The 25,025-nt window shown below is 39.9% G+C and overlaps 1 protein-coding gene across 1 annotated transcript in view; it reads right to left on the bottom strand.

The window, feature by feature from the left end:
• Positions 1-25,025, bottom strand: part of SLC8A1 (solute carrier family 8 member A1) — a gene marked incomplete at its 5' end in the record, with an annotated part of 321,178 nt that overhangs the window by 27,459 nt on the left and 268,694 nt on the right. The window contains 1 exon segment of the mRNA NM_001170958.1: positions 1,050-1,325. Within this exon segment, the coding sequence (NP_001164429.1) occupies positions 1,050-1,325 (276 nt within the window).

Genomic DNA, 25,025 nt, shown 5'->3' with positions numbered 1-25,025 from the left:
AGAATTGTCAACTATGGCAAGTTTTAGTAGAAATAATAGCATCTATATCAACATTGTGGTAAGTGGGGGAAATGGATTGTAAATGGCACCATCAGTAGGGCTACATTTGCATCAAGTCCTTTTTCCCACCAGCTCACTAATACTTCTTGGCTTGCTACATGGTGAAGCATTTTATTTTGTTGCTCAAAGTTAGGGCTTTGCATCTGTCAAGATGTCAACAAGTGCTGGGAAACAGATCTGAATCTGTGAGCTTAAAAATATACTTTGCTGGGCCCTACCCCTACGTCTCCCATAGGTTTAGGGGTAGGTCTCAGGATTTTGCATTTTTAAACAAGCTCCCAGGTAATTATTTATGACTACCAATGTTGAAAAACTACTGTGTCAATATTATGTTTGGGAGCATGATGTCTTACTCATAAGTCTAAATAAACATAACGAACTATTATTGCAGCTTGAAGAAAAATCGAGCTTAGAAGGACTGCATTAAGGGATGTCAATGAAATGACTCCTTGGCCTATTTATGTTTGTCAGGATTATTTCTCTCCTGTCCTAACCAAGGTCTATTTTATATTTACTTCTGTTATTTTGTAGGTCAAGAGAATATTTTATTGGCTCTCCAGGAAGTATATTATTTCAGTTTCCCAAATGATTACAGGTTTCACAGAAAGCATCCAAACCTTACTAAACATATTTAAGACAGAAATTTGTTCCTTAAGATGATGATGTGTTTTTGTTTTGCTTTGTGTTTTTGAAAGTGCTCATCATAATAGGAAGCTGATCTGAAAATCTGTCCATCAAACCCATCTGCCCTCTGCCTGGATGCCCCCTGGGAATGCTTTTCTGTCATCACAATGATGCTAACCAGCTTTCTAATCTCAAGAAGTGCCAGGACAATGTTCTGGCAGTGACACTATTTATTTATATCTATGGACTCTCAGACGTCATAGGTCTGGTATGTTATAAAAACTCTTGAAACTATAGGAAGGAAGGGGCCAAGAAGGGAAATGAGCATCTGCTTCCAGGAGAATTATATGTGCATGTATTCCTACCTGGCACTGAAGTTCCAAGTGCGACGAATACAACTGCAGTCACGGAATCTTTCAGGCCAATGGTGCATCCAAAGTGGGAAGCCAGGTCTCCAATGAAAGCTGTCAGTAGGCCAATCATGAGGATGGAGACAATGAAGCAAGCCCAGCCATTCCAGTATTCTGTAGGAGGGACGAAGGCAAAGAGGACCTTCCAGAATACAGTCAGAAAGTGCATAACATAATCGAAACAGGAGGGCAGCTTCTCCTCCCCACATTCATCATCGTCGTCATCTTCCCCTAGAGAGAAAGGAGAGAAGAACAATTCATCATAGCCTGTGTTACCAGAATCTCTCCTTCCTTAGTCTACCATCCTATGGAGACAGGAAGTTATCAGAGGTGGGTGAGTTCAGACTTCAGAGTCAATTAATCAATCAATTAATGATCCAGGTACTGGAATACCTCCTCAGTGTGGCTCCTTGGTCAATGGCAAAAACTTATCTGCCACTAAATTCTGCTCACATGTGATCAACACATTCTTTCTCCTATCATGTTACCTCTTGTGAGATTTGTCATTTCAGAAAAATGATAGGATTTCTTCCAAAAGCCTGGAAGGTTAAGAAAGAAGCCCTGGTTTTGAAGGAAGATAATGGTGGACAGAGTCCTTCCAGGGTTCTTTCTTTCCAACTCGAAGTCCAGCTCTGGAAATTAATGGTTATATAACCACTTAAAGGACAGTGTTCAAACAAGGCCCTTCATTACGGCTCTGGGCCTTGCATATTTTTCAAGCCTCATTTCCTATAACTATTTCAAACTCAAACTTTGTACTAGCCAAATGGAATTATTTGCATTTTCCTCCAACCATATGCACTTTCTTCTACTTTTGTTCCATGGAACTAACTGTTCTCAGTTTGTCCCAATCCCTTTAACCTTAGCCTTCCTCACTCATCCTTTAAAGTTCATCTCCCCTGTACAGCTTTCTCTGATCCCTCCCCTACCAGCCATGCTAGGAACCCTTCCTCAGAGCTTCTGTGGCCCCAAAACTTGTAATTCTAGATCCGTTGTTTTCAAAGTGTGCTTCCTAAGCTAGCCGTTCCAACATCACCAGGGAACTTGTTGGAAGCACCACTTCTAAGTGCCACTGAATCAGATGCTTGGAGGGGAGAGGCAAGCAGTCGGGCTAGAACAGTCCCTCCCTCCGCAAGATTATGATGCGTGCTCATGTTTGGGATACATGGCTCTGAATTCTACCTGTTCCCTTTCCTTTCCTTTTTTAGCTGACTGTGAACCCTTCAAAGTAGGAATTCATTATTTTTGTGTCTCTGGCGTTTGGTACCATCTGCAGTGTTTGGAACAGGGTACTGATGTGCTTGTTAAATAAAGGGATGCATGTATTACATAATATATCTCAATTTCAAATACATATAAAACAATTTCACCATTTATGCCCCATTGTATCAATGCACAAACAAATGCAAAAAGCCTGGAATTTTATTACAGGAACAAGGAAGTCAAAAAATAGTACTCTAAAATCCAGATTTCATTTGTGATATGAGGATAATCCCCATTCACATATTTTAAAATTAGGAATGTTGAATGCCAACTTTTCTTGAAATGATAGCAAACATTTTCATGCATTTTGTGGTTCCTTAAATACTTGTTCATACACTCTGACCTTGTCATCCTGGATTTATTTTACTTTTCCAACCACTGCAGCTGGCAGCAGGTGGGGTTGTTGATGTTCCAGCTGACCATGTGACCTGTGATGGCCAACATGGAGCAAATATGTGTGTTCTCCTTGAGATGCTCCACGGGGAGGCCATCTGGTGCAGATCATGTCTGGGAAAACCCTTGGAAAGCATTTGAGGTTTAGGGGGAAATTGCCTCTACAAAACATGAAAGAGGAATGTCTGGATGTGTCATCTATCATTTTATAGGAAGAGAGAAAGAGGCCATGGCCTGCTGTCCCTAAGCACATGGTCAGAATTATATGCAAATAGGCTTCAGGAATCTGTGGAGGAAGCAGCACCATTTTGGAGGCTTTGGAAAGCCTCCAGTAAATCATTGCGAAGAAGCTCCAGTAGATGCATGGCATCAGCTTGGGAGACTAAGGAGGAAACTTGAATCGGGTCAGCTGGTTGAAACAAATGTGTGTGAGAGAGAGGGTTGCTGACTGTGCCCTCCAGTGTTCATGCTGTATGGTTACTTTGTTTCTAACATCAACTGCATGAAGGCAGAAGGTACTTTTTAATAATAATAACAAGGCTACACCATGTTTTCTATAAATTCATATGTAGAAGCCCCAGCCCCAGTAGTTCAGCATGTGACCTTACTTGGAGATAGGACTTTTAAGAGGTAATTAAGATAAAGCGAAACTATCCATGTGCGGCCCTACCCTAGTTTGACTGATGTTCTCATAAAAAGAGGAGCTTGAGACATAGAGAGAAACACAAGGGAGATGTGTGCACAGTTGAAAGACCACGGAAGGGCCCAGAATGGCAGACATTTATTTGCAAGCCAAGGAGAGACGCCAAACCTACTTAGACTTCAGTTTTGGAATTCTGACATCTAGATAAATTTTTCTTGTTGAAACCACCCAGTGTGCTATACTTTATTAGGAGAGCCCTGGCAAACTGACACAGCAGCCCTTAGGAAAATTTCTCTCTCATGGCATGTGAGCCTAGTATACATGTATAGGAAGATGACATTGTAGACCATTAATATGTACAACTGTTTTGTATCTACTAAGCCAAAAATTAATAATCTAGAAATTTTGTGCCACCAACTTTTTCTTGTTTCCTTATATTTCTTTTCTCCTTCCATTACTGTTCTTCCTACTTCTCAATTACTCTACGCTTAACTTCCATAGAAATCAGTGAGAGCTGCACTTTGAAGGAGAGAGGAAGACGAGAAGCCCAGAAAAGCACTTAGCTCTCTAGCTATATTTATTTTGTATTTGATCCTTTCCAATTTCTGTATTTGTGGAATTCTGTAATTTCTCAGGATATATAATTAAAATGTTTGGAAAATACTGAACTTTAATCAGTAATTGATAGACAGACTCTTCTGCATCAGATTCTACAAAATTACTTAATTTTGAGATCTAAGCCTCCTATTTTGAAGATAGACAAGAAAACAAATCATGAAGCTCCTCAGGAGAAATAACACTTAGAAATCGAGAATAGGTATTTGTCTTCAAGATGGAAATAATAACACCTTTCCCAGGAGAGATGTGCAGGGGGAATAATTAATCTTCTTTGAAAAGTGTTTGTGGATATTTCAAGGTAATTATTATCATGCTAGTTATCATTATTTTCTTTCACTTAAAATTGTTACTGTGTTTCCCTATCATTATTTAATTGCTTAGTCAACATGCTGTGTCCAAAGGTTACAGGTAGGTTTTTTAAAAGAAAAATTTAATCTTGCCCTCTAAAATTAGCATCGTGATCCATTAATGCAAAATGTGTATGCGTGTCCGTTTGAGAGAAACAGACAGCGAGGTGGGGAATGGGGATGGAGTTTACTTCTGCAGGCTTCTGACATTATTAGGAAACGTAAATGTTTTAATGCTTCAGTCTGGATTGGAAGGCTCATCTGTTTTACAGCTTTTGAAAGGAAACGTTGCTTCTTGTCCTTTCCCCTGGGTTCTCACTGTGCTTTATGCATTTTAATCTCCAACTGAGATGTCAATTAAATATTAAAAGTGAACACTGACTATTGTGCATGATGCACAATTATCCCATCTTGGGGAAGGACAAAGAAATATTATGTTCATCCATCACCATCTGGACTATACTTAAGTCTTTTCCTTGCAAAGAGCAAGGTAACATTTTTTTTTAAAAAGACACAGCAAATAACTTCCCACCTTCCAAACCCTGGGAGTATCTTTTATATGAGTTCAGAGATGGTAGTAATTTACTGATTCTGTATGTTTGCTGGCTCAAGGTAACTGAAGGCTACATAAGACTTTCAAGTCCCTCCTCTATGTTACCAAAGAAACAGGTTGGTGGGTTTGCTTTTATAGGATCCCAAGTAAACCCTTCTTATCTCACAATCCTTCTTTTCGGCTTTATGGATTCCACTAATGGAAAGAAAAACAAACTGTATTTGATTAATCCCTCCCATAGCCTTTTAAATGACTTCCCTGTTGGACTTCCTAAATATAGCCACAAAAATAGGCAAATCATTAAAAGTGCAGAGTGGAGGGGGCATTGCTCAGCTATTGGTGTAACAGTAGTTGCACTGCCCCTGCGGTGAAGCATGAGAACACGGGCGTCCTAGCACAGTTGATCATAAAGGAAACCCCAAGTGTGGCACCTGCAGATAACAAAGCTTTTAAAGTCAACAGGTGTTTGTTGATGTCCCAACTTAGGCGCTCAGGGTTTGGACTCAGGGAGAGCTTCGAGACCTTGAAAGAAAGGCTGCTGGGGTGTAATGGACACTTGCATCAGAAGCCTGCAGTCAATTTCTAGTTCAGATAGCTTGTTCAGGGACCAGGTATTCAAACTCCCTGAGCCTCGGTTCCTCATCTGTCAAACAGCTGTCACAGAGCTGTTGTGCAGACCGGAAGAGGAAATGTCCAAGTCCATTGTAACACAGTGATCCCTCTGCAGACAGATGTGCCCTACTCCATTACTGTTACTTGTCAGAAGGCAGGCAGTAAATCAATACAACCTGAGCTATCCTGATTCCATGAATCTATATTCTGCTTGAATGAGCCATTATCACTGCAGTTATCCTGAGCTGCTTGATTTTAAGAAAAGAGGGGAAGAACAGAGGGAGGGAACGTGACGGGGTATCTGCTAAGTGGCAGGCACTGAGCTAAACTCTTTCACATATCTGATCTTATTTCATCCTTACAATAGCCCTGTAAGGTTGGCATTATTAATTCCTCTGTACATATGAAGAACTTGAAGTTCAGAGAATTTAAGTGACTTTCTAAAATAATCACAGTTAGTAAGTGGCTGAGTTGGGATTTGATCTAAAGCCCAGGGAACATGTTATTACTCGTGATGCCTACTGAAGCAAGTTGAAGCATCTATCACATGTTGATTCAAAGTTTGATTCTGAGAGTTCTAATGCCTGGCACTGATAGATACAATGCTTACACCTTTTAAGACTGTGAAAATAACAACGCATCCTCAGTAATATTTGCATTCTACCATTTTCCAGATTTGAGTTTTTTGTAGAGTTAGTCATAAGCTTTGTCTCAAGCCCTTGGAGGAACAAATGAACAGGGAGACAGGGCAATCAAGTAGAGGGAGGGCTTCATGGTTGTAACTATTTTTGGAATCTCTGGAATAGGACAAGTTCTTATACCATTCCCCCTTGGCAAAGGTCGACCATCTGGTTCTGAATCCAACATCCTGGTTTGCATTTAGCTCTCAACTCCAGAATTTGGGAGAATGGTCTACATTATCACATCTGTGATACAAAGCAGTTTGGAAACTGTGCCTTTGTTCAGCTGAGGAGGTGTCTGACTTTGAATCCTTCCAGGGATCCACTAGACTTTCTCCTCCATAACACTCACTTCTTGTAACTTGATAAACAACAATTACAATTCAAGTTTCATTCCACTGTTAGATATTCCCATTCCTCTTTGCTTTCAAAGGTTCTGACAGAATTATTCAATTTACAAGATGAAAGAAACCCAAGAAATCAGCTGCTTCACCCCTTACCATTTTAAAAGAATAACCGGGCACTGTGATTCACTTGATGAATTTTGGTTCTCTTACTTTCCTTCTTTAAAAGATTCATGTATTTATTTGAAGGGCAGAGTGACACGGAGAGTGGGAAACAGATTTTCTACTCTTTAACTCCCAGATGGCTGCACCAGCCTGGGCTGGGCAAGGCTAAAGCCAGGAGCCAGGAACTCCATCCTTTCTCCCACATAGGTAGCAGTGGCCCAAGTACTTGGGCTATTATCTGCTGCCTCCCAGGCACATTAGCTGGAAGCTGGATCAGGAGCAAAGTAGCTAGGACTCAGACTGGCACTCCGAATTGGGATGCCAGCATCACCAGTGGCAGTTTAGCCTGCTGTGCCAAAATGCCAACCCCTCTCTTAGTTTCTTGCATCTGGTTTTATCTCTGTGTGTGTACACATGTGAGTTTAACACATTAGGGCTTGAATTAAACCCAGTGGCTTTTACTGTTTTTCTCACACAGTCATCAAAAATTTCTTTTCTCTGTTCCCTTTTATGTGCTTACATTTTTATTTCTAGTGAGAAAACAATTATTATGTCCAAGCTTAATGGTTTCTAGATGCTATGAAATTCAGTAATCTCAAAATGTGCTTCCAAACAGGAATTTGCTTCTTGTTGTGGATTTTGGAAAAGTACAGTAAACATCGCCCTATAACCTAGTAAGTGAGAAGTATTTACATTTTCTCTGATATAAAATAGGTGTCAACAATTTTACTTCTAAGTATATTGAAAGAGAATTCCTTATAAGTAGTATATAAATAAGCACTTTCTTAAAACACAATTTGCTCAAATTTCTAGATCCATGAGTTCCAAAAGCACAGAAAAAATGCTTTTATCAACTAAGCATTAGAAAAATTTAGTTGTCTGAGCTTTCCAAACTCAACCCCTGTTGAATGTGAATTGCTTTAAAATCTCTGTGCCAAATGGTCACCTGTGTCACACCTAACACTTTCAGCTGTCAGGGAACTCCTGATCTCACGAGCAGGGTGTGAGTGCTCAGTCAGCTCATCTGTACAGGTTCTGTATCCCCTTGGCCATACAGAACAAGCCCAACCCTGAGCCACATGACACTTCTTCAGGCATCTCCAGCTGGCCAATTTCATAAAACCCTCAGTCCTTGATCCAAGTTCCTTTGTCCAGTTGGCCATGCTCCTCTGAGCATTCTCTAACTTAGCCATATCCTTGTTGCAAAAAACAAACAAACAAACAAACAAAAAAAAACAAAAAACAACAACAACAAAAAAAACACAGTGCTTGGAGCTGAACACAGTTCAGGAAGCACTTAACTCACCTGCAGTGAGAAAGGTCTCTCACTTTTCTCACTCTGGACACATTTACATTCATTTCTGAACATACCAAGCTTCTGGTAGCTACACAGGTATCATCATACAATGAGATTACATATACCACCACTAACAACAACTATTTCAATGCCAGTTCTAAGTCATAGTTTCCACTTGTCACAGGTTTGGAGACACACAAATGTACAATCTTGCTCATTTAGCCATATTAGGTTCTTTTTAAAGAGAAGTGATTACTGACTATCTTCCTTTTCACGTAAAACTGAAGCCGGCGCCGCGGCTCACTAGGCTAATCCTTTTCACGTAAAACTGTTACACAACAACAAAACCCCATACCTTGAAATCATGCCAGCTTTTTCTAAGAATTTTCTTCCAGCTGATGACTGGATAAAGAAAATAGGATTCATATATACAATGGAATACTATTCAGCCATAAAGAAGAATGAAATCCTGTCTTCTGCAACAAAACAGTTGCAACTCGAGGCCATTATTCTTAGTGGAATAAGCCAGGCCCAAAAAAGACAAATACCATGTTTTCTCTGATAAGTGGTAGTTAATATAGATTACAAAAAAAATGTATAAGAGTGGGACTGACATCTTATGATTTGACTATTGCTTTTAGCCCTTGTCTTTATGCCTGTAGAACATTGGTCTTTCTATTTTTTTATTTTTTTGAACAGTAAAAAGTGGTGCATTAAACCTGTGCTTATAAAGTAAATTATGTTATTATAAAAATTTTAAAACAAAAGGAAGGAAGGGGGGATTAAGGGAGGGATAGAGGGAAGTTTAGTTATCTTAGAATTGTATCTATGAAATACATGAAATCTGTTCTCTTTATATTAACACAAATTTTAAAAGTGACCTATTTTAGGGATTAATACTTCTTACATTTCCACTTGTTTTTTCTTAAATTCAAAAATAAATTTCAAATCTATATTTATAAAATAGAATTTTCCTTCTTGAAACCTTCTTCAAAATGAATTAAGTCATAAAAAATGTCCTCTGAAGTGGTCAGTTGTCCTTGAGGAGGGAGTGCACCTTGCTGTTGATCTCTGGTGTTCTTGCTGTATCCCCATGCAGCCAAAAGGCTGTGAGAAAACCTAGTGTTACATTTACAGGCTTTCTTCACTATCTAGCTGCAGTCAGATCTATTGTGGAGACCTCATACCTAGAACCTACTGTGCCTGAGCACCTGTTGGTATAGTAAAGTGCATTTTACTCCTAGAGACCCCACTGTTCTCTGGTTTTCATTCTACTTCTCTTGATACATGCAATTGACATCAATGCTATTGTGCATGAACTATGAGATCATGATTGTCACAGACTTGTCATTTGGTCTATTGGCCTGTTCTGGGATGGAGATGATATCGTATAGACTATCATCCCCTCCCCTCACTTCCAAGCTCCAGACAGCTGTGGGTCATTCTGCACCATTGGACCAGTGCTAGCTGCGGGGGAGTTAGGACCAGGTGATGTGTGACAGTTGGAAAGGTACTCAAGAAGGCAACTTATTCTCTGTGAATATTTCTCAGTCCTGTGAGGGGCAAATAAACCTCTATGTGTGATTTTCCATGAAAAACAGGAAGCTAAGTAGCTCAGGCCACTATGGAACTTGTTAGGACAGTTAACACAGCACAAGAAATACTTAATGTGACAGAAGTATTTCTCAGCAACTGTAGCCACTGACACAATGAAAAACTGATCCACTAAGGAGTTCTAGCTCCATGTTTGATTATTAGCAAAATTAATTTGTTTAAAGCTGAAAATTGAGTTAGCCTCTCAGAAAAATTCCTGTATGCAAACCACATACTCCTAAATGATAATAGGCTGGCAAATTAGTCATGTGCATTTTTGCCTCAAACTTGTTTTTTCAAAATAACTCAATGTCAGGGTAAGAATCTTGAAATTCAGAGTGTTCTCTTATCCTTTCTTAACTGTAGGATTGACACAACTCCAGGCTCCTGTATTAGAGAAACATATTTCCTGCAGACTTGAGCAACTAAGCAACAGACACTTGACGTATAGACTCAAATACTCAGCAAGTTTAGCTGCCTCCTGCTAGTTTAGATTCTGTGGGTACTTTGTGGGCACATCAGGTTCTAAGACTGGCCTGAGGGCTCTGGTAACACTTTGTAAATATCATCAGCTGTGTCTTAATTGACCTCTTGGAGTGTGGGAGGCTATGCCTTGGAAGAACTCTTTGGGCAGTGACAACCCTGTAATTTAAAAAAAATATATATCAATGCCATGTCCTAGAAAAATGTTGAAATTTACAGAAAATGTAGATTTACACCAAACGCTTCCCCACATGCAGAGGAACATATAGATTACTTGGATTCCCCTAAGATGCTGCTGTGTCTAAGCAGAGAATGCAGGTTAGCTGATGGTCATGCATATGGGTGAATCTCTCACTTTTTATCTTTCTGAGGACCCAGTGTTAGTAAAGCAACTAAGGCTGAAATTTGATGTTACCTTATTTAGAAAATGTTATCTTAATTTGGAGATTTTTAACAGGTTATTTCAAAATGTAAATCAAGGAAATCAGCAGATGGAAAAAGGTCACAAGTATAAAATTGTGTTCTTGGTAAGGAAGGTTAAGAAAAAGTTTTTTGAATAAAGAAAGGACATGGTTTCTAAGAATTACTTTATCCTGATGGCTAGTTTAGACTGGAATGGAAATGATAGAAAGTTCCAAGTAAGTTGAAGAAGGTGTGTGGAAGTCACAGAAGGTTATGAAAGAAATTTTTGAATACAAAAGCTACTAATCTATTTTTCCTTGGCATAGAATTAGAATCTGATCTTCTCTTAAAGCAATGATTAACATAATCTATTACATTCTCTTAATGTCTCTGTTAGGTTCTAATTGTTTAAAAACAATTGAGTCTTAATAGAGCTATGATTTGTTTGAATATATATTCTAAAACATTTGAGTAATCACTTTGTAACAATGATCAAATCTGGTTTATATGATGTCATGATGGTATGGGATCCTAGTTCTACAAAATATGTTAAGCCTTCTTGGCATCCTTGAAAGGCATTTAAAAAAATAAAAGTTCCGTAGGATATCTCTCTCATCCTGTAGATACTCCAACCAATCAGGCTATTTGGATTATATCAAAGGTACTGCCAAGATGTGAAGTGGTGCTAAATTTTAAGTTATGATAATATAAAATGCTACTGATACAAATATCCAAAAGTTAAAAAGGCTAATGATTTTGTGTTATCAGCTGTGATGGTTATCTTAATGAGAAAGGCCCAGAGGCCTAAAAGGGATGTTCTGTAAAATCCTACAGGTGCTTCTGAAAATACTGTGTGGAATAAGCAAGTGGCTCTTGTAGGTTAATGAGTTTATAATTTTAAACGTAGCTGTTTAAAGTCTTTGTAACCACAGTTTTGTATATCAGATTTCCTGATCATAAGACAAAACATTACTGGTTCTGTGTTTAGCTGTCCTCCTATAGATTCTGATAGCTTTTTTCCAGCCACTTCTATTGTATTCAGTACTTTGGGATGGCTCTGTGAACAGATGAAGCCAATAATGCACTACAGACGTATTATTCTCCAACTGAAAGTACAGTTAATTGAGGTTACTAAGAGCAGAAAGTAATTCAAAATCAATTGGTACTTAAAAAAAACAGTTAAAGATTTTAAAAAGCTATTACTGAAACTGCTTTATTGTTCTATGTTGTATGTTATGCTATACGTGTATACATACTGTATGTCTACATGGGTAAATTTATTAAGAACTCTATTAATTGGCTTATAGATAAAAGATTGCTCATAAATTTGAACTGCTAAAATTAACTGAAGATACATTGTGATTCATGTGACCTAATCTCTCTATCAGATGTTTTAAATTTGTTGGTAGAAAGAAACTAAAAATGTTTTTACATGTTTGAGCTTGAGTTTGCTGGTCAAACAAGCTATACCATGTTAGATATTTAAGTGATGTTTCCAAATACAGGTATTCTTAAAGTTTATAGAAGATATTGGACCTTCCAATAACTGTTTTCCTAAGTTGTTATTTAACGGTTGAAATTGCTTGCCAAGGTTTCACTTGATATTGCTGCTGTCAGTAAGCCATCTGGGAGGCCGACTTTTCCCCCTCATTTCTCTATTCTCTTCAAGATGGGAAACTGACTCTATACTGAAGGACTCTCTAGGACATACAGTTTGATTTTTGGATCTTATAAGAGGGAGACGGCTAACATTTTTCTGTAATAATAGCATAGCCAAAATGAGAGCTTAAATTATGATTCCATGGCTAGATTTACTTTGCCAAGGGCACAGTAAATGGGCAAAACCTCTCTTTCAGACCAAACAAAGGGAGAGGAAGTTTTAAAGTGAGGATATAGCTTTCCTCATGAGCTTTGTCTACCTCACAGAAAAACCACTATCAGAACATGCCTGTGACTACAGACTTTACGCCACAAAATTAGAGATGGGACTTGAGCACCCCCTTGACTTGCATCTTCTGGTCTGCTTTAACAAAACCAGGAGGAAGAGAAAGCTGGGCATCAGAAGCAACATAAAGATAGTGGCAGGCCAATCAATGGCTGCTTTGCACAGTGATCTGCCACCAATGAAACCCAACAGCCAGTCCACTGCAGTGGTTTATATGGAAAGCCAGGGCTTCAGCAGAAGTCAGCTTATGAAGAGCCCTGGCAGCTCTGCCAGCCAAGAGTTGGGTCACTGGAAACAGAGCTGCCCTGGAGTCGAAGAACTTCAGGTCAGAGCCACAGATTGTGTTGGCTCTAAGCTGAAAAGCCCTTCACTTGGCCCAGCTTCCAAAGTAACCACTGCTGCTGAGGGTCAGCAACACTGCAGGCAGAACTGTAAATTTCCTGTTAGAGATGCCACCTGCTTTTACCTGGCCAGCTCGGTAATGGAAGTCAACAGGGTGCCTTCCCTAAGGAGGTTCACACCTCCCTTAGGATGTATCCCACGTGAAGAGATAGCTAGGTCTGGGCCTCATAACTGGCAAGGCCTTAAAGTCCACCAGATTATTATCAGGCCCCTTCTGTCAGTTTCTATTTGCCTCTCAATCGGAAAACTTATTAGTGGCTTAGGCAGCAGCTTTCTTAGATCCTCCAATAATGACTCTGTCCTTTTATCTAGACCCTATCTAGCCCACTCAGGACCTCATTCCTTTGTAATCATAGCCTCTACTCTAACATCAATGGCTCTACTCCTGACCTGCGTGTATTGATGGTCCTCTCCTCCACTTAATGTTGTATGACTGTTCAGAATTTCTCTACAGACAAAACCCTCTACCCACAAGAGTGGCCTTTTTCCCAGTCTTGGTTGGGATCAGCTTCAAACCACATCCATCAGTCTTCACAAGGATCCAGAGACCCCCTTCATTCCTCTCCTCTATGAAATCCTCTCATTACTTGGTTGACGCGAGTCTTAGGATTATTTGTTATTATCACCCTGTCTTTTATACTATCATGTCTGTTTAAGCATTTATAGGAGGTGATAATGGAATGAACCAAAGCCTTCACCAACCAGGTGGTCTACCAGATGCTGCTACAGGGATATACTCAGCTCCCCACCCAGGAGACAGCAGCTTGAGACATCGCCCCATGTCAACAGAAAGTAGCTCTAAAGATAGATCATCATCCCTCCGCCCTTCCTGGACTTTTGGGGCTGATGTAATCCTAAATAATTCTTGCTTTATAAAAAAAAAAAACAGATAAGGGGAATGTTAGTAAAATGACACAGTCTTGTTTGTGGCACCATCTATGCCTTGGATGCCATCTTGGGCCCTGGTCCCCATCACCATGTTGCACAGTAGGCTTTGGTCCTAAGCCCCATGGCCCAACCACCAGTGTCAGCTCCACCTCCACCCTAATAGGATTCGCTATTCCTACTTCCTTGCCCCCCCACCCCCGCCAAAGGTTTAACAGGACCTGTTTGCAAACACGTGCCCGCTCCTGCTTCTCTCTCTCATGCTCTCCTCCTCTCTCTCACTCTCTTGCCCTCTGCCCCCAGCCCATTGGGCTTCCCCCACCCGACAATAAACCTTTCTTCTAACTCTGGTGTTTGCTATATTTTGTGGCGGCCTTATACCCAGTGAAGCCGATGTTATTTCTCCACTTTAGAGGATTAAGAATCTGAGGCTCAGAGAACATAAATGACCCGTTCATGTGATCTAACTCTTCTCCACCACTCACTACATTTTGACCCATAGATATGAGTAAGAAAAATCTCTGTCATTTGTGCAGCAAGAACTCGTTCTGATAGTCATTTGGCATTGCTTTGTGAAAAATGTAATTGGGAAATAAATATCCTCCTTAAATTAATCCTGTTTATGATGTGATATTTTCATAGGAGAGTTGAATTATTCTTTTAGAGAATGAATGTCCACTTTATTCTTCCTTAAGGGTCTGATTTTAAGATTTTGAGGCAGATCCTCTGTAAATGGTTTATATTGGCTCTGTTGGGAGGTGGGATTTTCCTCATTTTAATTGCACACTCAGCACTAAAAAGTACTCTAGCCCTTCAGCAGTGATAAGAACCCTTTGCTTATGACTGTCTTCCCGGTCGCAGTATCAGCTGGAGAGACAGTTGAAGTGTATAGGTTTGCCAGCAGGGTGGGGATGCAAGTTGATTCTGATGATGGTCCCTGCTTGCACATACCTAGTGACTGCAACTGCTCAGGGTACCCCTCATCTACTTGTTCCTATGTCCTTCTCTCTGCTGTGATTTTCAGTAAGATTTCTATAAAAAAAAAAGTCCTTCACTGACAACAGGAAGCTCTCGTTGTTTTAATACCTGCTGGGCACCTCAAAGATTCTCGGTGTGCCTCAGTGTTGTCTTCTGGAAAATGGGCATGGTCCAAACTCACTTGCTCTTTCATGCTGTTGGAAAGGTCAAGGAGATTTTTAAGAGAAGTTTTATCCTAACAGATAGCAAACTTAGTTTTGAAGAGGACTGGGGGAATGATCTCACTGCCAGGGTTCAGATGGAGTATCTTCCTGCCCTCATTGCTCATGAACACTTTCTGTAGAGGGTGGGTTGAGGGAGGTGGTTGTTGGCAATCCTGTTTGTCATAGTTTTTTTTTTTTTTTTTTTTTTGACAGGCAGAGTGGACAGTGAGAGAGACAGAGAGAAAGGTCTTCCATTGCCATTGGTTCACCCTCCAATGGCCACCGAGGCTGGCGCACTGCGGCCAGCGCACCGCGCTGATCTGATGGCAGGAGCCAGGTACTTATCCTGGTCTCCTATGGGGTGCAGGGCCCAAGCACTTGGGCCATCCTCCACTGCACTCCCAGGCCACAGCAGAGAGCTGGCCTGGAAGATGGGCAACTGTCCGGTGCCCCAACCGGGACTAGAACCCGGTGTGCCGGTGCCACAAGGCGGAGGATTAGCCTAGTGAGCCACGGCACCAGCCTGTCATAGCTTTTTAAATCATAATGCCTCATAAATCACGGTCCTGCATTATGCTGTTGGGATGCCCTTCTTCAATATGAACATCTGAAATATATCTCTTTCCCTCCCACTACCAATGAAATTTGGCTTCCTTATTTGGTCAAGGCATGGTGCAAATGCTATTAAGTTTATAAGCTTGAACTCTAAAAAGTATTTCAAGTCCTTATTTTGGATCTTGAGCCCATGCTGAACTCCTAACCTGGGTCTCCAGTAAATTTTCAAGGGGAATGGAGTGGTTGAGAGAGTGACTTTATCAGTCCCATTCATTTCTTCAGGAACGATTAATAATTTGTGTCTGATACATTTTTAGCATTGGAAACAGAAAACTAAGATCCTAATGTCACAGGACTTCCTGCCTGGCAAGAGGAGATAGTAATCAAGTAAAACAAATGAATAAACATGATAATCCTCAATACTGATATTGGCTATGAAGACAAAGTCAGTTAAGGTAATAACTGGTTGAGAAAATTCTCTGAGGAAGGGACCTGTGAGCTAAGACCTTAATGAGGATAAAAGCCATAAAGGAAAGAGCTTGTACCCAAGAGAGAAGACAGTCATAAACCTGTAGTCCATAAGCATTTACTCTGGGAGGCACAAGTGTGGCAAGACAGATAGAGGATTGACCTTGGAATTCAAACCCATGGATCACAGTGTGAATCCCAACTTCTGTCCCCCTATCTCATACCTGGGCTCATGTGTGCCTGCTCTGCAGGCTGCTGTGATGTTTCTGTGAACAAGAAACAACTATTTATCAATGGCAAGGCCACTCACTCAGGCCTCAGGTGTTGGGCTAGGAATGTTTTGATGTTTCCTTTGCCTAATCCTAAGACAAGCATCATGACCCTAAGAAGACTACAGGTCTTTGGGTAACACCAGGGGGCAGACATGGAGTGTCTGAGGGCTAGGGCAGTGGTTCCAGAACTCCAAAAGAGACACAGGAGCAATGCTGTCCAGCCTTGTAAGAACCAAAGGTAATAAAATAGGTTCCGTGTGACCCCGGAGGAGACTCCTTCCCTCTCTAGACTGAGATTCTTATTTATCGCAAAAATGCGAGGCTGGAAGAGCTGATCAGCCAAGTCCTTTCCAGCTCCGTGGCTGGATTCTGATCCAAGATGACGCTCTAACAGAACATAAGACACAACACTCGCCTGTTGTGACGAGACAAAGGCAAGGCAGGCCAGATGCATGGGGCGGAGTGTGTTTGGAAGCTGATTCCAGCAAGAGGCTTTTCATGGCAAGAGCTGGAAGGACAGAGCCTTTATCAAGAGAGCAGGCTGTGAACAGCAAGAATTAATCCTGCGAGTGACTTTCATGCGGCTCCCTCTGCCTGTGGGGGGTGCATGTGTGATGGGGGTCGGCAGTATTTACTTTCCTTTCTCTCCTTTGGATTATGCAGAAATGTCTCCGCCACTGAAAACAGTACAGAAAGGCTTCTGCCTGGGAATGGAAAGTACCCCCACATCTCCTGCACTGATTTGCACGCAAACACAGAAACTGTATTCTCAGTGCAGCCGCAATGCCAACAAAATAGCTACTGGATCCAGTGATGGCATGTTGTTTGCAGAGCAGAGCTGCTGCCTCCCCAGACAAAAGCTGCACTAGAGACGTGACTTCGGGCTCACAAATAAGAGTGCTGAATCATTCTGGAGCCTTCCCTCAACGTTTTCCTTAAGATCTTGTAATAAGCAACTTAAGAGAAAAACAACCCTCCAAGCCAATATTCTTCTCAGAAATATCAGCTCTCCCATATCCAGGCCCCAGGAAAGAATTGCTTTTTCTTTAGCCTTTTCATAACCCTGCATAGGTAGCTGGCCTGGTTCTGAAATGAGTTGAAGCTACCTGATTCAACATTTTATCCTGCCATCACAGACATTTTTAAATTAATAGGTATCCTAGATTTGCTTTGCCTATCTATTAATATGGCTGTCCCTAAAATATATCCCATAGTTTTCTCTCAGGAGCTGATTCTTCTTTCTCAAATAGGATTATAAGTATCAGCTATACAATAATAATCTAAGAACACAGAAAATCCTATAAAAGTGCATTTGCATAGATATATTTTATGAGTACTAATACATGCATATACACGCCTACAAGTCATGTGTATATAGACTTTTATAAAGAAATGACATATGTCTCACAAACATGGCAGAAGTGTAAGTGTGATAGTGTGTGTGTATTTATATGCATGTTTTCCCTAGATCAGGAAGCAGCATGATGTAGTGAAAATTGGCATTTTTAAAGCCAGTTGTATGAGTGGCCTTCAAAAACTTCATGGAAAATGGAATTAAAGGATAAGTTTAAGAAGATAAGTATAAAAATTGTTTTGAAATTCATGGATCTTTTCATAATATACATATTCCATGAACTTCTTGACAACCTCCTCAAAGTGCATTGGAAAATATCGGCACAAACGTTCACTTCGTTCTTTATTCAATAAAGATGAACATGGTCAAGCACTGTCTGACGTATTAAAGAAATGGTGATAAAGACATTTACTGTTGTTTAAATTTTCAATAACATTTAGAATATTGTAACTTTGCAGAGGACTTGAACAGATCTGTACCTACTAATAAACCATAATATGTTTTAAGAAGGAATTGGATAAAATATATCTGAAGAAAGTAAGAACAAAGGATACATTTAGTTACCTGAATTGAGTACATTTTGAATACTTAGCAGCAAAAAATTTATTTTTCAGATGGCCAAAGCAAATAAAAAATATTGAATTATATAATTACAGTTTTCTAATCTCAGAGATGATAAAAATTTAAAAATTTAATTTACTGAGAAAAATCTTTTTTTTTTTTTTTGAGGGGAGTAAGTGATGGAACAAAGACATAAGCCTCAGCCATTCTCACTCACTGCCCAAAAGACAGATGAACATTGGAATTTGTTCTTTGCCCTTGAATCTCAATTGGGTCTCACACCCTATTGCCTTTACACCCCCTCTTTTCCAGGTTCCCAAATCCCCACCTGAAAGACCAGTTCCAGGAATTCACCTCCACTTGCTACCCTCTACACCCACACCCATTCCTAGTCTTCCTAAAATATAAAAAGGGTGGGTCCAGGCCTTCTGCCTGGGTGTTCCATCAATGTGCATACCAGCAGTTGGTCACCCACCTCTACTAATTTATTTTCTCGGAATAAATTTGGTCTGGTTGTAGATTCGTACACTGCCTCCTCTCTATTCTGTGCCTCTCTTCCTAACATTTTTGGTGCCCCACTTGCAGCGGTACCAATATGCACCTCTTTTCCTAACAGTAAGTTTCTTTATTTTTATTAATATAGAGAGAACCGGGAGTATGGTTATCTTTTTAGAAATATCTTCTTTAAAGTAGGAATTTGCCATGTTTTCTTCATAGCAAGTGACGTAAATAACTATAGCTTTACGGATGATAAAATAAATACCTTTCAAGTATATTTTCAAGGCAAAAATGAAAATCATAAAAAAATTTTACTCCTGTTTGGGCAGAAGTTAAAGGAGATGTGCTTTCTAGTATCCAATTCAAATAAAGGAATGACAGCCAGTGAATTTATTTCACATGGCCATTAAGCAGTGCATCTTAAGCATCAGCTGTCTTAAAGGAGTTTTTGCCAAGTCAGTGTGACTACATCATTTAACTAATATGTATTCCAAGATAGCTATTCAATCTTGAATAAAGTCAGAACAGAAATTTCAAATAGTGATACCATAAAAAACAAGTTGATATTTTATTGCTAAAGATTTCTATGATGAAAATTATATAATACTAAAGAAAAAAATAGAAGATACAAAAAAATGGAAAAATCTTCCATGTTCATGGATTGGAAGAATCAATATCATCACAATGTCCTTTATACCAAAAGCAGTGTGCAGATTCAGTGCAATACCAAAACAAATATATACACACCAAGGACATTCTTCTAAGATATAGAAAAACGATGCTGAAATTCATATGGAAACACAGTAGACCCTGAATAGCTAAAGCAATCTTCTACAACAAAAACAAAGCTGAGGCATCACAATACCAGATTTCAAGACATACTACAGGGTAGTTATAATCAAAATAGATGGGTATTGGTACAAAAACAGATGGATATACCAATGAAACATAATAGAAATGCTAAGAATCAATCCATGCATCCACAACAACTTATCTTTGACAAAGGAGCTAAAATCAATCCCTGGAGCAAGGACAATCTTTTCAACAAATGGTGCTAGGAGAACTCCATATCCACATGAGGAAGTGTGAAGTAACATCCCTACCTTGCAACTTACACAAAAACCCACTCAAAATGGATTAAAGGCCTAATTATGACCTGATACCATCAAATTATTAGAGAATATTGGGGAAACCCTGCAAGACATTGGCATAGGAAAAGAGTTCTTGGAAAAGACTCTGGAGGCACAGGCAATCAAAGCCAAAATTGATAAATGGGATTGCATCAAATTGAGAAGCTTCTTTATTGCCAAAGAAACACTCTGCAAAGTGAAAAGGCAACCAACAGAATGGGAGAAAGCATTATGCAACTGATAAAGGATTCATAACCAGAATATATAGAGATCAATAAACTCAACAATAACAAAAGAAACAACCCAGTGAAGAAATGGGCTAAGGACTTAAACAGGCATTTTTCAAAAGAGGAAATCCAAATGGCCAACAGACACATGAAAAAATGCTAAGGATCACTAGCTATCAGGGAAATGTAAATCAAAACCACAAAGAGGTTTTACCTCACCCCTGTTAGAATGGTTTTTATACAAAAATCAACAGACAACAAATGCTGGTGAGGATGTGGGGAAAAAGGTACCCTAATCCATTGTTGGTGGGAATGTAAACTGATAAATCCACCGTAGAAGACAGTATGGAGATACTTCAGAAATCTGAATATACACCTACCCCATGACCCAGACATCCCACTCCTGGGAATTTACCTAAGGGAAATGAAATCAGTGTATGAGTTCTTTCTCTCGTCTCCTGATCTCTTTCTCTGTCTCTTGATCTTTTTCTCTCACTCTCTCTCTTACACTCTCCTTCTCTTTTTCCCTCTTCCCTCCTTCCCTCAGGTCTGTTGTGTTTCCCCCAATAAACCTTTCCCTTAAAAAATCAGCATATTAAAGTGTTATCTGTACCTCCATGTTTATTGCAGCTCAATTCACAATAGCTAAGATATGAAATCAACCTAAATGCCCATTAACTGAAGATTGGATAAAGAAATTGTGGGATATGTACACCATGGAATACTACACAGGCATAAAAAAACCCCAAAATGAAATCTGGTCATTTGCAACAAAATGGATGAAACTGGAAAAACACATACTTAGTGAAATAATCCAGTCTCCAAAGGACAAATACCATTGGTTCTCCCTGACCTGTGATTGCCTAAAAGGCAATCTACAGAAGGGAAATTGACACTTTGAGAAGCAGTGACTTTGAACTGTGCTGGTTTGGCTGTTGAGGAACAGTTATTTTTTCATACTATTTGTTGAACTCAACATAGAATTAATCAAATGGGTATAAAGTTAATTGAAAATAGATCTTAGTAACAATTGAGAATGGGAATAGGAGAGGGTGGAGGAAAAGGGGTGGGAGGGTGGAAGAAAAGGGGTGGGAGAATGGGTACGGTGGGAAGAATCACCATGTTCCTAAGATTGTAATTATGAAATATATAAAGTTTGTATTCCTTAAATAAAAGGTTTCTGGAGAAAAAAAAAAAAAAACAGAGAAAAAAGAAAAAAGAAAATGGAGACTCTGGTATCTCCGAGTCCTCTGTTCACATTTCTGTGTCACAAAGATAATTCACAAGATTGTCTATTCCATTCCTTTCAATTCACAGGCAAGGTTACAGGACTTGTCTAGGCCCACACAACTAGTTGGCTTTCTGTTTTGAAAATAATCTCAGTTAAGAGGCGTGAAACATAGAGAGCTCCCACCTACTGGTCCACTTCCCAAGTGCTTGCAACAGTCGGAGCTGGGCCACAGTAAAGCTGGGGACTCAATACAGGGTCTCCCATGGGAATGGTAGGGACTCAATTACTTGTCCCATCACTACTGCCCTCCAGAAGCAGCATCAAGGAGAAGCTGTTGCCAGGAGCCAGAGTATCGACTCTAGACACTCTACATGGGATGTGGGTGTCTTGACTGCCTTCTTATATGCTAGGCTAAAAGAGTTGATGACTCTTTGACATTTGAACTCATCTCCAAGGAAGCCAAATGTCCTAACATGTGTTTTATAAAATATATTATTTCTTCATCATCCATGTTAGATGCATTCTCTATCACAGGTATAAGTATTTATATACATATATATGTATTTATATACATATATATTTATGTACATATATATATGAATGAGAGCTAAGTCAGACGGTAGCAGTATTGTTCACATCTCCTGTTAGAACTTCAAACAATCGCTATTCAATCTTTATTCCTTTTTTTTAGGTGTGAAAGTTATTCTAAGTATGGTAAAACCTACATAAATAATCAATAACATCACAGGGAAAGACCAGGAGCTTGTAGAAAAGGTTGGATGCTGATTCTACTTTGTTTCAGGAGACCTGACATAATTTCCAGCAGCAGATGTAAGAGTAATTCCAAGATGACAAAACAATGCAGAAGTCCCTCTATTCCTCATGATGGAATCAAACCTGGGCTTTCTAGGAAACTCAGTGACTGAATCTGTTCATTTTCCAGAAATAATGATTTTCTTCCTGACCCAGGCTGACAAATTTCCTAGCCCTCAATTCCATCTCAGGCAACTACAAGAACCATTACTTCATTCGTTTTGTTCCCCATCAACTCATATAAAATGTGGCTTCATTGGACCTCAACTGAAGTTGTGAGAGTTCACCTAAGGTCAAGCTGAAAGTTTATTGGCTTTTGATTCCCAAAGATGGGATTTCCTATTCTAGATTGACACTTGCTAATTGCGTGGCCATCTACAAGCTATATAATCATTCTGGGCATTAATCTCTTCAATTGCAAACTTAGGACATAAATTACTTATGAGTATATAGAAAACAATGGCCATATAGTAGACCACCATTAATGATAATATTATTTAATAAATAAAAGTGGGCCCCAAGAGACGGATTTTCTTAAAGGCAGTTATTCATATTTTTTCTCATGAAACTGGAACCATTTTCATGTAACTTACTCAGCTTAAGGTTTTAGACAAAAAAATAACTAAGAATCATAATAGTCACTCAAGAAACAGGGCAAAATAAGAACTCCCGATCCCTAACACCGCCCCCTTCTTTTAGTAATTTTACAGTTAGACTGAGGCTCTGTCAAACCTGACCTAGCTGGATTCTCTTTTAACTGTTTAAATTGGATTTTTAGATGGCTCAGGGACAATACATTAAGAATTGAGAACTTCCTCACAGTAATGATATTCAATAATAGAGGAGATTCTAGAAAGATTCCTGCTTAGAGCAGATGGTACAGCAATCCCTTGAAACTCATTTGAGTACTATTTTTATTATTTGGGACTACGGGAATGGATCAGGCTGGTAATTATTCAAGTGAATTGTTGTTCAGAGGTACCGCTGACAGTTTTTAATACTAAATAATTTGAGAACACTTATTAATCCGTAGAGCATGCATGGATGAAGGTCTGATGGACTGATGACAGAGCATCCCCCAAACTGAAGTAGTCTCTGCATTGGTTTGGTAGGCTTGGGAGACTTTGCTCTCCCCTTATTTAGCCAAAATTGGGCCACTTCTGTGAGGTGTAGTGAGTGGGGACAGGTCAGCTGCAGGCTCCAGCCTGGCCTCAAGTTGAATTCTTCCTTTGTACTGTAGGTGATTCCACTGATATTTCTGAGTTTCAATTACACAACATGTAGAGGAGTAAGTACTTCTGAATCACCATCCTTTCCCTTGATTTTCTTTGGGGCTACTCTTTGTCCTCCTTTCTGTTTTATTCTAGGAGAAGAGATGTGGCGAGTATGCGGTATTGTCCTGAATATTTACTTAAGGCAAGCCAGGTAGATGGGTAGGGTCTGCTTTCCCATTGCTAACACAGATGTTCTGTGAAACAAGATACCATCAGGGATACTGTAGGACTCAGGGCCATCGACAGAGCTTCCGAACTTCAATAGCAGGTGGTATCCTGGAGCTAGCCTGGTCTAAGCATTTCATTCCAGTGATCAAACTAAAAATCAAGAATATCAAGTAATTTGTGAAGGTTATGCCAAACAAAGAGTCAGAATCATGAGTGCAAGTAGGGATTTTAAAAAAATAATATTTGAAAGGCACTATTAGGGACAGAGATCTTCCATTCGCTGGTTTACTCCTGAAATGGCAGCAATGACCAGGTCTGGTCCAGGTCAAAGCCAGGAGTCTGGAACTCCATCCAGGTCTCCCACATGGGTAGCAGGGGTCCAAGCACATGGGCCTTCTCCTGCCACCCTCCAAGGAACACCAGCAGGAAGCTAAATAGCCTGGAAGTGGAACAGCTGGGACTTGAACTGGCTCTGATATGGGATGCTGGCATTGCAGGCGCTGGCCTAACCTGCTGCACCACAATGTTGGCCACTTTTTTGCCATTTTTAATTGTATTTTCATTATGAAGATGTCATTAGATACTATGTTAGATATGTAAAATCTATGTCAACAGAAAAGGAATTTTGTAAAAACCTTTAGTGCTGGGCATTTAAAGTTATCAGGTAAAAGACAGGCAGTAAGCTGATTTTCCTTAACACCTGTCACTACCTACCAGGCAGAAGAAGCCTATGATGCACTGAGGAAAACAAATACTTCCCTCTGCTATTTACAAAATCAACACCCTCCTCAAGGAGATAGGAAATATTTTGGAAGGAGACAACAAATCTTCACATTTTAAGCTGCAGTTCAAACATCCAAACACGTACCATCTAGGGTGCATGCATGTATCTCTGTGTTCAGGTGTTTTGTGTCTGTGTGTCTGGTCTGTGCATGCAGGTATTTGTGGGTATTTGTGTAGGTGCCTCTCTGTGATCACATGCTTGCACATAAGCATGGATATCTGTGTATATATTTGATCTACATGTGTATCTGTGTGTACTCAGGCCCCAGGCATAGCAAGAGAGTGCAACTTTCACTCGGTATTGGCAGACTTGCCTTGCAAGTTTCTGATAGTCATTTAATTGCTGTATGCTCCCAGTGCTGGACACAAGAAGCCACGGAAGAAGCACTGGGACATGGCTATTGAATCCTTTCCTCATCTCTGGAGTCTCACAAATCCTTTGACTCTTCAAATACAGATCTTTAAGAACTGGGAGCACCTCTGCTATGGCCTGGGAAAGCAGTGAAAGATTTCCCGAGTCCTTGGGCCCCTGCACATGCGTGGGAGACCTGAAGGAAGCTCCTAGCTTCGGATCAGTGCAGTTGTGGCTGTTGTGGCTATCTGGGGAGTGAACCAGCAAATGGAAAACCTCCCTCCCTCCCTCCCTTTCTCTCTGCCTCTCCTTCCCTCTCTGTGTAACTCTGACTTTTAAGTAAATAAATCTTAAAAAAACAAACAAACAAAAAAAAAAACTGGGAGCACAGAAACATTGTAGTTATAGGAGGCCTAAGCTGTGGAATTAAAGAAAAGCA

The sequence above is a fragment of the Oryctolagus cuniculus genome, chromosome 2 (genome assembly GCF_051225735.1).
Source record: "Oryctolagus cuniculus isolate XC-2025 breed Fujian yellow rabbit chromosome 2, ASM5122573v1, whole genome shotgun sequence".
Taxonomy (NCBI): domain Eukaryota; kingdom Metazoa; phylum Chordata; class Mammalia; order Lagomorpha; family Leporidae; genus Oryctolagus; species Oryctolagus cuniculus.
The sequence above is the reverse complement of the archived record's forward strand: the minus strand, read 5'-3'. Positions and strand labels throughout refer to the sequence as shown.